This window comes from Myiozetetes cayanensis, unplaced genomic scaffold (assembly GCF_022539395.1).
Source record: "Myiozetetes cayanensis isolate MyiCay16 unplaced genomic scaffold, myiCay2020 scf16, whole genome shotgun sequence".
Lineage (NCBI taxonomy): Eukaryota > Metazoa > Chordata > Aves > Passeriformes > Tyrannidae > Myiozetetes > Myiozetetes cayanensis.
The window spans coordinates 16064639-16080673 of NW_026087270.1; the positions used below are offsets into that span (position 1 = coordinate 16064639).

General features: G+C 50.6%; 2 protein-coding genes across 6 annotated transcripts; one reads left to right on the forward strand and one right to left on the reverse strand.

Moving 5' to 3' along the window:
- Nucleotides 1-18: 18 nt before the first annotated feature.
- COQ9 (coenzyme Q9) lies at nucleotides 19-7234 on the reverse strand. 4 transcript variants are annotated; one of them, XM_050311320.1, is made up of 9 exons: nucleotides 7166-7234; nucleotides 6274-6445; nucleotides 5558-5781; nucleotides 5064-5206; nucleotides 4726-4810; nucleotides 3562-3666; nucleotides 1802-1957; nucleotides 1308-1422; nucleotides 19-1060 (listed from the first exon to the last, which is right to left on the reverse strand). In XM_050311320.1, exons 2-9 carry the CDS (start codon nucleotides 6374-6376, stop codon nucleotides 843-845), a joined length of 1149 nt encoding a protein of 382 aa, XP_050167277.1. In that variant the 5' UTR covers nucleotides 6377-6445; nucleotides 7166-7234; the 3' UTR covers nucleotides 19-842. The 4 variants fall into 4 exon arrangements, with proteins under 4 accessions (XP_050167277.1, XP_050167278.1, XP_050167276.1 ...); XM_050311321.1 differs by having other exon boundaries at nucleotides 19-110; nucleotides 1369-1422; nucleotides 5558-5693; nucleotides 7166-7228; XM_050311319.1 differs by having other exon boundaries at nucleotides 5558-5693; nucleotides 7166-7228.
- On the forward strand, nucleotides 7184-13747 carry CIAPIN1 (cytokine induced apoptosis inhibitor 1). Of its 2 annotated transcripts, none has more exons than XM_050311333.1 (9): nucleotides 7184-7311; nucleotides 9197-9382; nucleotides 9685-9837; nucleotides 10350-10426; nucleotides 10665-10833; nucleotides 11021-11094; nucleotides 11412-11527; nucleotides 12042-12111; nucleotides 12495-13747. In XM_050311333.1, exons 2-9 carry the CDS (start codon nucleotides 9226-9228, stop codon nucleotides 12603-12605), a joined length of 927 nt encoding a protein of 308 aa, XP_050167290.1. In that variant the 5' UTR covers nucleotides 7184-7311; nucleotides 9197-9225; the 3' UTR covers nucleotides 12606-13747. The 2 variants fall into 2 exon arrangements, with proteins under 2 accessions (XP_050167290.1, XP_050167289.1); XM_050311332.1 differs by lacking the exon at nucleotides 7184-7311 and adding an exon at nucleotides 8768-8903.
- The last annotated feature ends 2288 nt before the right edge of the window (nucleotides 13748-16035 follow it).

Sequence of the window (16035 nt, forward strand, 5' to 3'; positions counted from 1 at the left end):
CAAAAAGAGTCCGTGCCAGACAGAGTAGGAGTTTATTGGTGCCGGGGAAAGGGCCGCCCGCCGCCGCTCCCGCCTCACCGGCGCTGGTTCAGCCCCGCCAGGTTCTTGATCTGCGGACACAGCGAGAGCGGGTTTAGTGCCGGTGTCTCGGAGCAGCCGCCGTGTGCTGGGAGCTGAGATGTGGGGGGCGAGGAGCATCACCGCGGCCAGGGGCCGGGAGGGGGTGAAGGATGTCCCTGGACATACAGGATCAACCTACAGCCACCCCTCTGACGGGCACCTGCTCTCCAAGTTTCAGCTTGGTTTTGTTCCTGTGGCCACACAGACCCTGACGGTGAATTTAAGCTTTTGGGGCCTTCAGCTCTCCCATCCGTTTTGCAGAGACCCGAAGAGCTCAGGACACCTGTACAGGGACACACTGGGGACACCTGTACAGCACCCCTGGACGTGGGAGGGTCAGGCTGTTTTCCCCCTAACAGTTATGTGTAGGGATGATTCTGTTCCCAAACACCTGGCTACAACCCACCCCCTTCAGAATCCATCCAGTTCCTCCTGTTTATCTGCACAGTGGATCTGCTGAAGGGACAGACCATAGAGTGAAAAGAGGAGAGAGGCTGAGAGACACTAAATTCCACCATAAGTGCAGGGGAAAGGAGGTGGCAGAGAAATCTTGAGAACTGCTTCATCAGTAAAACTTATTTCTAATTTATGTTCCAGCCTGTGTGTCTTGTCCTGACACAAGGAAAATGTATTTTTGATAGCAAGGAAACCACTTTGTTGCTAAATGGAATGGGAGTTGTCCAAAAATAGAATCACAGCAAGGCCCTGAAGCCCTTGAAAAGTCACTCCTGGGTACACAAAGGGCTGTTTTGTACCCCAGAGGAAGCGAAGCTCCCTCTGCATGGACACAAAGCAGTCCAGGACAATACCAAGAAGTGAATGAATTCTTGGAAGGGCACTGAGGTCAACTGAAACAGCTTGAGGAAGTCACCCTGCTCTGGCTCAGGGACAGGTGCCACCTCCCAAGTGTCCATGGGAGCACGAACCTCTAGCACAGGGCCTGGCAGAGGGAGAGATCTTGTGACAAACAGTGGACAACAGTTGTATTCTGATCACCTGTCTCTCATCCCTAAAGCTCACCCTGCAACTTCAGACTTAACTTCTTTCTGCTCTATTGCAGAAGTTCTTTCCCTGTGAAACAGTGATCTAACTCCCAAACTACCCTGGAAAGCATCCTTAAACATATCTAAGTTATGAGAGACAATTCTTTTTCATGTTCCCTAGATTTGGGAGGAAAAAAACCATGCTGGCATTCAGCATGGGAGGGGACAGAAGCAATTCTGGTCTCAGAGTTTCAACATTACTTACAGTAACTGCAGCTCCCATCAGGCCCTGGACAACAGCTTCTCCAGTGGATTGTACCTGGGAGACACAGGGAGAACAGGACCTTTTGCTTTCTTCTGCAGTTGCACTTGTGGCCCCCAAACACAGAGATGCAGTGCACAACAAGCAGCTATTTGCTACAGAAGGGTGCTGACTGCACTGCAGACAAATGACAGACAAGAGGTAAGACACAGGGAAGAGGTTTCCTGGGCTGTCTCCCAACCACTGGGCCAGTCCTGACACACAGGGCACCTACATGTCCTTCTACTAGAAAACACATCAGTGTTTATTGATGTTGAACCAACAGCAACCACCTGCCAGCAGCTGCAGGATCTGCCTGATGGAAAAGCCAGGTCTGCCTGCACTCATCCCTGGGGAGAAGGGGGATGCTGCCCGAGGGCCTTGCCCCTCACGTTACCTGGCTGGCTGTGTTGCTCATGTTCATGGCGTCAGCCACCCTGTTCTCCAGGAAGCGCCAGGTGTCCTCGAAGTCGGGGGACGAGTCCTGCAGCATCACCAGCTCAGTGGTGTTGTAGATGCCGGTGAGCACGGCCCGGCGGGTGTACCAGTTGAACTGCAAGGGCAGGATGGGAGAGGCACAAAGGTGTGACCTGAATGCAGGTCAAGAGAATGGCAAAGGAAAATCATGCACCGACAGCACGTTCCTTCCCCCCTTAAAATGTATCCCTTGTTGTCTGGGATGCAGTGGGGCACCAACCAACACCGACTCCTGACAGAACAGCTGCTCCCGTGGCACAGACACAACCCCTCCAAGTCCTGTCCCTGAAATACCAGTGCTGCCTGCTGAGTCACAAAATGCATCAGCACAGTGCTGGCAGCAGTGCTGTAGGTGCGTTACACCAACGGGTTACACAATGCAAAGGTGCACAAAGTAACTCAGACTCCTCAGATTTGCCACTGGCACTTGAGCCACTGGCAGATGAAATACATAAACATTTTTAAAAACGAGCCTTCAATTCCTTTTGCTGCTGTTGCCTAGGAAAAAATACTGGATTGTTCCGTTCATGGTAACAAAGCAACAGAAAAATGAAAACACAGGCCTTGATTTTAAAAACAACAGTTGGGTGGAAAGCTCCACTGCTGGCACCACAACCTGCAAGCTTTGACAAGGGGAGAAAGATGGGGGATGTTGCCACTTGCAGCTGGATCAGGTGCCTGAGACCAAACTCTTTCCTCCTGCCCCCAAAAAACCTACCTGAGGGGGTCTCTGAGGCATGGGCATACTCTGCCTAGCTCCTGGCACTGGGAAGAGGGATCCACTGCGACTTTAAACCCCCTTTACTGGGAAAGAGGGAGCAGGCTCAGCATCACAGCTGCCCCAGAAAACTCATGTAAGCAGTCAGAAGGTGCAAACAAAACAAACTTTAGAACCTCTCCTAATCCTTGCGTCGGTGAGGAGACTTTAGGAACAGCTCAGTGCAGACACTGGCTCCGACACGTCGATTTGACTTTCATAACCCAAAAGGGACTTTGAGTTCCTGAAGCAATCATGTTCTTTCAGTTCTCTTCAGGTTCATTCCTTTAATTTTTCTGTCATCTTATTTATTTTTCACTGCAGTAGCTTCTCTTTTATATCCAGATAAAAGAAGCTTATTAAAGTAGTTTGTTAAAATGGCTCATTTAGCTTTTTCCATCTCTCCATACATCTCTAAGAATTAAAGTAATTTATTAATTGCTTTAATTAAGGTTATAATTTTCTTTTATTTCCTGCCAGAAAGATGAAAGCTTTAATGAGCTACTGGTATTTTTAGGTAGGTTCTTTAAAGGTTTTCAAGTCAAGTCTGTAAATGCTACTGCTGGTGGAAGAGAGCTGTTTGACAGAGACACACTGCTCGCTCACTGAATACTGGATCAAGTTCTAAGTCTCAGAATCTCAACAATCTGTGCCTTCAAAAATTAAAAAGAAGAGCACTTAAGAGCCTAGGCGAGTAGGTCCTTTTAATTTGCACTAATCCCATCGGCACTAATTTGCATTTAGTCTCTTTAGAAAATTAGACTGTAGTTTACAAGGAAACCTTGGGTGCTTCTGATACGTCTCCCCCATTCAACAAACAGAGCATTTCCAGAGGGATGTTGCCCCAGGCCTACTCGAACCCGTCATTTGTGCTGAAGTGCTGAGGGGCAGAACCAGCCTGTCTGCAAAGCACAAACACTTACATCTGTGGACTGGTCCCCAGCATAGTGCCAGATATCATCGATCATGCTGGTGAGGAGGCTGAGGCTGGAGGGGATGTTACGTGGGAGCAACAGGACGCTCAGGGCCTGCAAAGGAAACGCACAAATGGGAGAGTCCAAGAGAGAGGGAGGTAATATTAAAGCAGACCAACAGTGCTCTGCTCTGTTATCTTTTCCCTGTTGCTGCTGCTTTGCCTCCAGGTCCCAGTGACAAGTCCTCCCAGGAATCTGCAGCCAGCACCAGGCTTTCCTAGTGCCAGGATGTGCAGATGAGCTCAGGCCTCAGCCTGTGCTGGAGCCCTGAGCTCCCTGCTCAGCTCAAACACCACCGTGTTGTCTCTCCTGAGCTGCCTCTCCGGCATGGAAACAGCAGAGGCTGAGCTGACTCACCCTGTGCCCCTGTGGGCAGGGAGTCACCTCTCTCATTTCTCCGAATTTGACTTTGAACTCAGAGCAGCAACCCAGGGCAGAGCAGCGCCAGCCATAATGGCCCTGCTGGGATCCTGCAGCCTTTGAACGTAATCACACAACGCCAGGAGAGTCACAAACCACCTCCACCCTTCACAAGGCAAGTTATGCTAATCTGGAACAAGAGCACGAATTTTGTGCCCTCTCTCTTCACGTGGAGAGCTGGAATCAGCTGCCCAGAGGCCAGCAGTGGTTCTGGACAGAGGTTGATCTTGCAGCAATCTTTGCGGCCCAGGGTTGGGTACTCTCAGTTCACAGCTCTCCCCTCAGGCTGCCCAAGGTTTGCCAGTCACACACCAGAAGGGCAGTTTCTGCAGCAAAGCAGTTCTGCATTTCCAGGTGTCAGGTGGTGCTGGTGCAGCCAGAACAACCCTGCACGGAGCCTGACTTGCAGTGACACTGCAAGCAGGACTGAGCAGAGACACAGGTTATCCCCTGGGGATACCAGATGGGTGGAGAGCTTTGCCCTTCCAGAACTGCGAGAAACAGTTGTTCTAAGGTCACCTTTAACTGCCTCCTTACAAGGTTGATCTCCTCTTGAAGGCTACAAATAACTTGAAACCAGCAAGGGTTTCATTTACAACCTTGAACTAATCTGGTGGAGAGACTACGTTGAAAGTCACAGGGTGTTTAAAATACACACACAAAAAAGAGACAATCTTGATGTTACATTTATACCTGGGGCCATTTCTCAATATATGGAATCAGCATCCTCAGTCTGGCTTCCACAGCATCTCTCAGGAATTCATCTGTAGGCTTCTTCCTAGAAAAGGAAAATAAAATTAAGAACAGCCAAGTTAAACTCAATTCTGATCTTGAAAGATCAATTTCCATGTGCCTCAGCAATAAATAAGCAAAGTACTATATATATCCTTCATACCTTTGGTCCTGCTCTGAATCTGGGAATGTGGTAAATTATACTTTTACCTTAAAGTATCTATGTCCCAGGTGGCCTGTCTGTCTAGCCAGTTCCCAAAATCTGCCAAGGAAGATGTTTGCTCATACCCAATACTCACTCTGCTTCACCCAGCTGCACTAGTTTTTGCTCCTTCTCCAGCAGCTCAGACAGCTTGGCGTTGCACTCAGACACAAAGTGGAGGATCAGTTCACTGCCATCACTGTGAAACATCCCTGCAGCAGCAACAGAGAGGCCCAGGGTCTGAAGGGAAGAAGGGAGAGGCACAGAGCAGGTCACACACTGCTAAGCAGGATCCAGCTAGGAAAAATGTCATATTTATTTTGTGAAAGATTTTATATGAATTTAAACAAAGCAATGCTGCATTCAGAACTTCCTGTGCATGTTTTCCTCTCTTTAGAATCACTACATAATGCCTTAGTCTAACTCTGAAGGGGTTATCCTGTAGCAGCTGGGACACATTCCTGCCCGGCAGCACTTGCTGACCAGGGTGCATCGCCCAAGTGTATGTGGGGGAAGCATGCAGGCCTGGCTGTCTTTGCACTTCAGCCCCATCCAGTATTCAACTGGGTTGTTGCTTCTCTCCCCACATACCTTGGCTCCCTCTGCAATGGCCTCTGCAGTCCAGCCATGCTCAGGCACAAACTCCAGCGCCGCTGTGAGGATTCGACGCTGCAGCTGCTCCTCGCTCTCATAGTCCTCAGACTCCTGGCCGCCCTGGCCAGTGCAACTATGAGAAGGTATTGTTACAGTGAGGGGAACGCCACCACCACACACCAGCACCCTGGGCTCTGCCACTCGCTCGCTGCCACCGCTGCCTGCAAGCACATTTTGGGACCCGCTCATTATAAATCGGGCCTCCTCCTGTAAAATCCTTCCCCTTTCCAGAAAAATTATTCTTAAACTGTGAGAGAGAACTAAGGGAGGGCTCAGTGTAAGTGCCTCCCTAGAGACCAATCAGCTCCAGAATCCCCCTCCTTTACAGAAAAGTTAAACTTTTCCAACGTGGGCTTTATAGTTATAGGCACATGGACAACACGTTGTCCATATTTTGTTCAGATTTACACAAAAATCAGATGCAAAGACTCGTGCTTTGCAGACGAGAGAAGTTCCCTCTTGGAAGCAAGTCCCATTGTGGACAGTAGAATTTGCACTGTCACAGCAACCCAGCTCTCCAGCTGCTACAGCGTGAGGCTCCTTAACTCCGGATCTCCAGAGTTGTCTTCAAGTTTCGGATGCGATTTTCAGGAAAGCAAAGCCCTGCGATCCCACTGCTGGCAGGGCTGTGCTGGGAAGAGCTGCTGAGTTACCTGGGGTGAGGGCCCTGAGGTTCCTGCTCGGGCTGGTGACCTGCTGGATGTGGATCGAACTGGTGCTGAGAGGAAGATGTGAAAGGCTCCTTCTTGTGCTCATCGGAGACTCTCCTCAGCGCGGCCGAGGCCTGGAGAGCTCGGAGTGGTGGGTAGTGCTGGCACCTGACCACTGAAAGGGAAACCAGGAGAGTCAGTGCCTCCTTCCAGGCACAGAAAATTAAAGGTGGAGAAGAGAGTTATGGTGAACGCGGCTGAAAAGAACCACAATTCGGGGTGTGTTTTTTTACGCTTCCGAGAAGCGCCGCTCTCAGCCGAGCTCGCGTTTACTTGAAGAAAATAAAGCAAAAATGTCTTGTGTGTGTGTGTGTGGGGGGAAGAACAGTGAGAATGGCAAGCATTGCGAAGAGCTTCCGAATCTCAGACTGGAAACCGGGTACCCAAAAGTGCCCTCTCCCCTTCTGGGTCCATGTTTGAAGGAAGGGACAGGGAATTCACCCTCAGGATCGTGAGCAGCCCTATAATACACAACCGCTGGCACCATGCGGGGTTCTCATGTGACTCAAAGGCACGCTGGGGGAGCTTGTAATTTCACTGCTGTGGCGTTTTTTGTTGTTTGTTTTGTTTTTTTTTTTTTTTAATAAACTCGTTCGGCGGCCCACACTCCTAAAGAAAACCACCACCACGCGCCCCCCTACACACACACCACTCCAAACCCACCCCCCTCAGCCCTCGCGCCCTTCACCTCACCTTGCCCCGCCCCGCCCCGCCCCGCCCCGCGGCACGGGCACGAGCGCACGGGGGCGCGCACGGGAGCGCGCACGGGAGCGCGCGCACACCCCCCCTTCCCCCCATCCTGCTCCCGGCCCGGGCGCGCCCCTCCGCCCCTCACCCGCGCGGCCCCGCCACAGCCGCCAGCCCGCGCGCCGCGCCGCGCCCGCCGCCGCCATCTTGGGAGCGCGCGGGGCGCGGTGACGTCACGCTGACGGCGTCAGGCCGGGACGGGCGAGCGGCGCTGAGGGGGCCGAGCGGGGCCGGGTGAGCCTGAGGGGAGCGGGGAGAGGGGAGCGGGGAGAGGGGGCTCTTGGCACCCGGAGAGGCTCCTGAGGGGTATGGGGGTGTGTATGGGGGTGTGTATGCGTGTGTGTATATATATATATATATATGTATATATGTATATATAATTCCTTCGCGCAATTCCCTCCCTGTTCCTGCTCCCTCTAATCCGTCCCCGCTCGGTGACCGAGAGGTTCATTCCGCCCCGTTCTACGCGTGTTTAAAATGCGCACATGCTGCAGGGGCCCGCAGCCTTGGGCCGCGTTCCGGCCTTTGGGAGCGGGAGCGTTCCCGGCCGCTGGAAGCTGGATCCTTTCCGGCCGCTGGAAGCTCGATCCTTCCTGGCCGCTGGAAGCTCGAACATTCCCGGCCGCTGGAAGCTCGATCCTTCCCGGCCGCTGGAAGCTCGATCCTTCCCGGCCGCTGGAAGCTCGATCCTTCCCGGCCGCTGGAAGCTCGATCCTTCCCGGCCGCTGGAAGCTCGAACATTCCCGGCCGCTGGAAGCTGGCTGTGGTGCGTCGGGAGGCTCGAATTTAGGCCCTGATGTGCTATAGAACCCTGGGATGGTTTGGGTTGGGTTGGAAGGGATCTTGGCGCTCGTCCCCTTCCAGCACTGCAGCCCTTTAAGTTGTTGAACCCCCCGTGTTGTTTAACCCCTTCCCCTGCCCTGTTCCTCAGGAACTGTGAAATGCGTGTGACATTGAGATAAGGGCCCCTCTTCATCCCCCGCCCACGGATCCAGCCCTTGTGGCCTCCTCCTGCATCTCGGGGAGCTCTTGGCTGAAGCTGGGGGTGCTGTTGATGCCGTTTGGGCTCTGACTGATCTTGAAAGGTCACAACCTGCTGTTCAGAGAGGAAGGGTTTTATCTTAGCCTAACAGATAAAACTTTGGGTTTATCTTAACCTAACAGCTTACGTATCTTTTGGGATTTTCAGCCTTCTTGGGAAAGGTGGCCTTTTTATGCATATCCCTGAGCTGTGCTTTCATGACAGCGTGGTGGCAATAAGGCACTACCCAGGATTTGTCACGTAGTGATTCCTGGTAAAGACCTTGCTTACAGCTGGCTCTCCCAAAATAATTGTGTGGCTTGGAAGATACACCAGGCAACTGTGCTGGTCACTAGTGCTCTCTGTTCTCGGTGGTCATGTAAAATTAGGAAGAAAATAGGTTTGTGTTGGATAGAGGAAAGAGGGGAGGTCACTGGGCTCAGCAGCTGGTGCTGCTGTGAGAACAGGTGATGATGGGATACTATTGCTCCATCAGGAATACAACCTTGTATAAAATATTAGTGGAGACGGATTTCTCGAAACTGTCACTTCACTGCACGTTCTGTTCCCCTCCTGCCTCCCTGTGATTTGCTCACCCAGTGCCACCAATCACAGCAGTGGGAAGAGCCTCAATTTGGAATGCTGGGAATGGTGAAAGTTAATTTTTTTTCCTTCACATGCACTGTGAAAGCAAACTCTGCTCAGAGCAGGAGAGACAAGGCAGTGTTTAATGTCAGGTAGCTGTCACTAGTCTAGAAATCCAGAAATCCTGTGTTTGGCTTATTCAGATTTCTAAGGAAAGCAGGTAAGCTTTTGTTGTTTTGTTGGTTTTTTTAAGCATGGCTTGCAGTCTCCCAGCAAAACTAATCCCTGAACGGGAGAGAAACTGAATTATACCATTAAGTGTGGCTCTTCCTTCGTGTCCTGTTGAAGCTCAGCTTGTGGGAACTTCGTGCTGCCCATCTCGAGAAAATTATCACTGTTTATTAAAACAAGTTGACACTGTGTGATGAAGTCACAGTCCACAGAGGTTCCTGCTGTGCTTGGCACTTACCCTTCCTCTCTCTATCTCTGTCCCCTGACCTGTTCCTCCCTCAGCCACTGCCAGTTTTGCTGCTGCTGCCGAAATGGGGGAGTACGGGGTCACTCCGGGCCAGCGCGTGGCCATCGTCTGGGACAAATCCTCGCCCGTGGAAGCCCTGAAGGATTTGGTGGATAAAATTCAGGCACTGGTGGGAGCTGACAGTCGTGTCTCTGTGGAAAACGTTAACCAGCTGTCTCAGTGTAAGAACGAGCTTAATTTTTCTCTGCTTTGTTTAAAGGGAGAGCGTGCTGCCAACGTGTGAGCTGACACCTTCCCTCTTTGGGAGTCAGCACTCAGAACAGTGACAGCACCTGCTGCTGACCCTTACCCTGGGCAGTACAGCCAGAGAGGTCATACCCCCTGGCCGTGCTTCTGTGACCGGTGTTTTTAATCAGTTAGTGCCATTGTATGCAAGCATGGGAGATGAGGGAGGTGGAACTGGTGTATTAAGCTGTGTGTGTGCACGTGTGTAAAATTGTACCATCTTCCTGTTCCTTCCCAGCGGCTCACAGGGAGTCCAGCTTTGATGTAATCCTCTCTGGCGTGGTCCCAGGCAGTGCAGCGCAGCACAGCGTGGAGCTGCTGGCAGAAGTGGCTCGGATACTTAAGCCTGGGGGCCGTGTCCTCCTGAAAGAACCAGTGGTTACGGAGTCAGGTGAGAGAATCTTGCTAGCATGGCAGTTCTTGAGAGGATTAGGCTGGAATGGAAAGGACAGGAACCCCGACCGACATTCAGAGATTTTCATTCTCCTGGCACACTAACCCCAATAGCAAGAGGTTTACCCTGTGCTTAAGCAGGTATCCATCAGAGATGTTTGCAGTCACTGCTTCTATCAAAAATGCTGGATAGGCTTGTTCCTAAACTACATTGAGAAGCTCAATGGACACTGGTCTTCTCAGAGTGCCATGTTAAGTAGTTGCAGATGTTGCGTTTCTGAGGAGCTTCTGAAGTGGTTCTAAAAACGGGTGACAAATGCTGAGAGAGGTTGCCCCAGAAGCCAGTTGAGAAAAAGTTACCCAGAAAAGATTAGAAGCCAGGAAGGACAGAGTTTTAAAGCAGAGGTTTGGCTTGAGTACTTCCCTCTAAAGCTCTCACTCTTCCAAGTTTCTTGGTGACCTTTATTGTGGTTCTTCCCTCCTCCTACTCTCTGTTTTTTTGTCTTCCAGGAAACAATGGCAAAATCAAGACAGCAGCCAAGCTCCTCACAGCTCTGACTCTCTCTGGCTTGGTGGAAGTGAAGGAGGTACGTATTTACTGACCACTTCCAGCGCTGCCCTCGGGCAGTTACCTGGGGTGAGGTGTTTAGCTACCCTGCTTTGCTGTAAGTGTGCGTGGACACTGCCTGGCACAAACTTTGGTTGCTGCAAGGGTAGTGTTTTTCCTCAGGATTGAAAATATCGATTGTCTGTTCACTGGAATGCTGGACTGGATGCTAAAATACAGGGTTCTTTGTGAGGTTAACCTAAAATCTTACATTGCAGCTGCAGAAGGAAGCGCTGACCCCAGAGGAGGCCCAGTCGGTCCAAGAGCATCTGGGTTACCAGGGCAATGACCTTCTCATTATTCAGATAGAAGGCAGGAAGCCCAATTTCGAAGTGGGATCCTCAAGTCAGCTCAAACTTTCCTTTGCCAAGAACTCTGGTCCTTCAGGTAAGGAGTGGTGCATGCCAGATGTCTGGATTGCCTTGCTCTCAGTGACAGGCATCCCTTGTGTGGAAACAGTTCCCAGCTAGGGAGTGCTAGTGGGGCTTTCAAAAGTTGCTTGAACTCTGCTTGTTGGGAGTAGATGGAGCAAAGGCTGGAATAACTGCTATTTCTTCCTTTGTTTTGGCTCCAGGAAAACCCTCTGTGGACCCAGCCGCTGCCAAGCTGTGGACACTCTCTGCCAATGATATGAATGATGAAGAGATGGTATCTGGTTTTGTTTGTGAGGCTTTGCTGTTGTTCCTTCTCTCTTCTTTCCTATTCTAAATAGTTTCAGTCATGCCTCTTGGGAAGCTTTACAACTTCAGAGGTAGAAGAGCCTCCCTAAGGCAAATTATCTCATCTACTCTGTGGGGTCTGCAGAGCCCAGTGAGGGTGGAGGGAAGACAGGGATAGGAGGGCACAGCTGCAGCACGTTAATGCCAGTGTACAGATAGCACTGTTTCTTTGAACCTAACTCAGCAGTGTCGTTCCCTACTGACAAATCCGTTTCCTGCATGTTGTCTCTCATGGTGTGTTTTCAGGATCTTTTGGACTCTGATGAGCTCTTGGATTCAGAGGATTTGAAAAAGCCAGACCCATCGTCCCTCAGAGCTCCATCCTGCAAAGAAATGGGCAAAAAGAAAGCCTGCAAGAACTGGTCAGTGCTGGAATTAGCATATCAGTGAACCTTTCAAATGCAGCATTAAACCTTTAGAGTTGGAGGGGTTTTAAAAAGATTGTAGGCAATTTGCTGTTCTTCAAAGCCTAATTTGTTCACATCCTTTCTTATCTTAATTATTGGAATGTAAATCCAAATACAACGAGGATTGACCAGTGACTGCTACAAATTACCACGATGATCAAAAGCCACCTTGAAGGTGGCTACAAGTTTGTGCAGCTTGACTAAAACCCTAGTTTCTTACATTTCAAGCAGAAATAGCACACATGGCAAGTGCTGCAGTGTCATTTCCCACTCAGTTCAAACTTGGGAGTGTTTCAGCACTTGCTGTACAAACTGTGGTGTCGAAGAACAAAGTGAGGAGTGTGAGTGCCAGAGTCAGCTGTCGTGTGACAGAGCGAGGGCTGTTGCATGTGAGCAGGGCTGGAACAAGTGTTGATGACTCGTGACCTTTAAGCAGAAAGATACAGGTGACTTCTCTATTTTTCCACAGCACGTGCGGCTTGGCTGAAGAACTGGAACAGGAGAAGAAGAGCTCACAGCCCAAATCTGCCTGTGGAAACGTAAGTAGTGATTTTTGTCCCTGTACTGTGGTTTGCAGTACAGGATCTCTGTGACTGCTGCCTGAGCTGGCTCACTGCTTCCACACGCTGCCTGTGCAGCTCCTGCACAGCTTGAGGATCTCCATATGGGAGCCCACAGGGCTGGTCAGGGCTGCCCCAGCCTGGGCACACCAGGTGGGGTGGAGAACTCACTTCTTCCATGTGAGCCCAGTGCCCTGCACGGCTCTGCCAGCCAGTCCTGTTGAGAAGGGGGCAGAAGAGAAGTGGTCTCTGTGCTGATTGATGCTGAGAGGAACATGTCATCTCTTGAGCTGGAGGAATCACAGGGGAAGACACCTGAAAGTACCCCTGATTACAGACAGTGCTTTTCTTTCCCTTTCCAGTGCTACCTGGGGGATGCATTCCGCTGTGCCAGCTGCCCTTACCTGGGGATGCCTGCCTTCAAGCCTGGGGAGAAGATTGTCCTGAAAGAGAACCAGCTGCATGATGCCTAACAAAGACATCTCTGAATGTCCTGCAAAGGACTCTGCTGTTTTTCCATCACTCTGAGGTTCTTCCTGCAGTCCTCATCCTCTCAAACTCATGCTCTCCGGCCAATACTCCGTGTGGGGAGGGGCACTGCGTGCACTGACACTGCTGTGAGCTCATCACTCGTAATCAGCCTTGGGCTACCTGACAAGTCACGTCCCAGACTTCATGTTACTCCTTGTTTTAGCTGCTGTGATCCTGGATCCTTGACGCTGGATCACAGCGTGTCCCGCCAGCAGAGGGAAGCACAGTCAAGTGTCAGGTTGTCCTTGTGTGCCTGTGGCAGGACCCGGATTTCCCAATGCACGTGTTGTACAGCTCTGATTTGCCCTGATTCTCCCCGGTGATGCAGCAGCTCTGGCTCAGCTCCCCGGGGTTTCACTGGGCTCGTGCTCTCTTTGAAATTTGAACCTGCAGCCCCTTACCTTGGGAAAGTGGCTTGGCAGCTCCAGTTACAAATCAGGAGCAGTGAGTATACTTAGCAGTATGTGCTCTTAGAAGTGTGTGTGATCTTCTTGGTAAAGTCTGGCAGGCATGATGATTTTCCAAGTGTTTTGGGAGTCCCTGCCCCCACCTGTTTACAGCAAAATGACAAAGATTCAGTCCCACCTAGAAAACTCCTGCTCTACAGGATCTATCTTGACCTCTCACAGCTTTCAGTCCAATGCAAACTGATAACACAAGGTCAATCTGAGACTGTCACCTCTCTTGGTGGTTACCAAGTGAGTTACCTGCAGTGTCCAATACATAAGAACATAGCAATAACTTAATTTCTAGATGATCTGTGGTCGCCATCTGCTCCCTCTCCATGAGATACTATTTATTTGCGTAAGACCTGCGAGTGAAGCGTCCCACAGGTGTGGGATGAGGGAGCTGTTGACGTTTTGTGCGGGGCTTGCTTCTCACCCAGGGTGGGAGTGGAGGAAAACCCACATCCAGTGTCGCAGTGAGGATTGCTTTGTTTGGAGCTCTTGCTCTTCAGGATGTGAGTGCTTGCTGTGTTCTACCTGAGTTACTCACTAAACTCACGGAGGGGGCTGGGATGAAAGGCTGTTCTGTTCTTGAAATAAAAGTGACCAATAGTAAAGCCTTTGTTTTAAGGCTGGGATTAGTGGCATTCTAAGCGTGTCTCTCCTTCTAGTCAGCCTCTCAGTGATTTCTGGAGCTGTTGAAATGTTGAGTTTCATCTTGGAGTTCTCCATAAATTGTTCCTCTGAAAACTTGAATACATGATACACATTGGCAAGAACAGATGTTAAGGGAAACTGTTAAAACTTTCCGTTCTGACCATTCAGATGTTGCTCTAGGACTCACACTTGCACCACCCCAGACTGTCACTGCTGGGACTGAAGCCCCTTCATGCCAGAGCACAGCTTTTCCACACCCTTTTCCTCACTCTTCTCCCCAGTCCCTCTCTCTGTCATCAGCAAGAACAGCTCCCAAAGAGTCTTGTGATAAACCACCTGTCCAAACAACTTATTGTTCCTATCTTGTGATGTAAGGAAATGGGCAAAAGCCTCTGCTTTCTTATGGCTTTTGGGGATTTTACTGCCTTTTCTCAGTCTCACTGGAAGAGGAAGATCAGATCTCTGTTTTCACATGAAAGGTCCCTGATAAAGGCAGCCCTTAACCTGAACTAGGCTTTCCTTTCAGAAGTGAATAAGATAAGAGAGGCGTGGGGCAGCAGCAGAAGCTTTTGTTTTACTCTGATTGACTCAACTGGAATTCCAACAGCTTTCCAAGCACTTCCAGCTACTGCTGAGTTCAGGCAGTGATGGTTAAGGCTGTATAATCTTGTTCTCTTTAAATAGCTTTACTTGCTCTTGCTGTGCCAGCGGCCCTCCAAGGGTGACAGTGAGGCCGTGGAGCGTGTGCTGGGTGGGAATTTGATCCTGTCACGCTGGTTTCAAGGAGTATTTACCCTTCTGGCCCCCTTCCCTAGGGGGTCTCAGCAGATACTGTAAACACTGCTGGAGGCATTGGGTTTATTACTGCTTTATCTTCACACACTTGCTTAGCCGCTTGTGATAGCAACTTTTTGAGAAGTGAAATTTGGCCGGAGCTGCTTCACCTTTTTAAAAATAGCCAATGGCCAAAGATGCTGCCCCCACCCTTCCTGCCTCCACTTGAGAGGTTACCTCAACTAGTTCCTCAAGAGCCCTGGCTGCATATCCCCACCTCTTGTTCACTCATGTAACTGCTCCAAGGCTATTTCATGGCTTCTTGCCTGGTTCCTTGTTAAAAACACTATCCCAGATCTGATCCCCCACTAACCTTGGTCATGAAGAATCCAAATGCAGCACTATGACTGTCCCAGCTTTCTCCACTTCATCAGTTCATAACTCCTTCCTGATGAAGCAATGGACCACACTTTTCCTTTTCCTTCCTCTTCTTTTTAAGGTAGTTAAGCAAATGCAGAACCCAGTGACCACGGCTGCTCGTGACGGGTCACTCTCTGGATATTCTGGTTAAGCAACCCCAGCTCCTCCAGTTGTTCCTCATCAGACTTGTGCTCCAGACCCTTCCCCAGCTCTGTTGCCCCTCTCTCACGCTCCAGCACTTTTCTTGTCATGAGGGGCCAAAACTGAACACAGGATTTGAGGTGCCTCGCTGGGCACAGTCACTGCCCTGGTCCTGCTGGCCCTGCTGTTGCTGGTACAAGTCAGGATGCTGTTGGCCTTCTTGCCCACCTGGGCACATTGCTGGCTCATGTTCAGCCAGCTGTCAAACACAAGGTGGCCCACAGACCCCTCTCTGATCCTTGCTGGAATTCTGCCCCAGCACCCCACCAGGAGAGTGCAGGACGGCTGCCTGCACATCCCACCCGAGAGCAAGCAAGGAGTCTCCTTTCCATGAGGATAGGGTGGGAGCTGAATGGTGTCTGCTCTAAACCAAATCCCCTGGCCCTCCAGGGATAGCTTGGAAACAACCCCCAAGGAATGATGGACGGTGTTCTCTGGAGATCCTCCATCTTGCTTCCTTTCTGCAGGCAAGAGGAGAACTTTCAATTTTTAATTTTCCAAAGTACAGGAAAGCTCTACATGCATGAGGACACCCAGCCACTCCCAGTGCAAAGCAGATCCATGTGGATCACAGCAGCAGCACCCACAATGCACCTCTGTGAAGCAAGTGATGCTTTTCCATCTTTGTCACTTGTGTTTCAAGTGAGTGAACTGAAGCAAGGTCAGCCCATGTCACAGCAGGTACCTGCTCCAGAGAAAAATCCAGAAAACTGCTCCAGGACATGGCTACCCCACCCAGCATGTCCAGCACCAAGGGGACACCAAGTTCTTCCTGGACCATGGTGGCCACACAGTGCACGGGGACCTTCCTGAAACATGGAGCAAGTTGTTAGAGGAGCCTGTCAATGACTGGAGACAGTGAAAAGAGTTGCTG

Bases quoted from the DNA above. Each gene is read 5' to 3' on its own strand.
- CIAPIN1 (XM_050311333.1), top strand. From the start codon at position 9,226: ATGGGGGAGTACGGGGTCACTCCGGGCCAGCGCGTGGCCATCGTCTGG. The intron at 11,095-11,411 runs GTATCTGGTTTT...GTGTGTTTTCAG, and splicing joins ATATGAATGATGAAGAGATG to GATCTTTTGGACTCTGATGA. The intron at 11,528-12,041 runs GTCAGTGCTGGA...ATTTTTCCACAG, and splicing joins AAGAAAGCCTGCAAGAACTG to CACGTGCGGCTTGGCTGAAG.
- COQ9 (XM_050311319.1), bottom strand. From the start codon at position 7,223: ATGGCGGCGGCGGGCGCGGCGCGGCGCGCGGGCTGGCGGCTGTGGCGG. The intron at 5,207-5,557 runs GTATGTGGGGAG...TCTTCCCTTCAG, and splicing joins CCATTGCAGAGGGAGCCAAG to ACCCTGGGCCTCTCTGTTGC. The intron at 1,061-1,307 runs GCATGGTTTTTT...TCCCTCTGCCAG, and splicing joins CCCTCCCATGCTGAATGCCA to GCCCTGTGCTAGAGGTTCGT.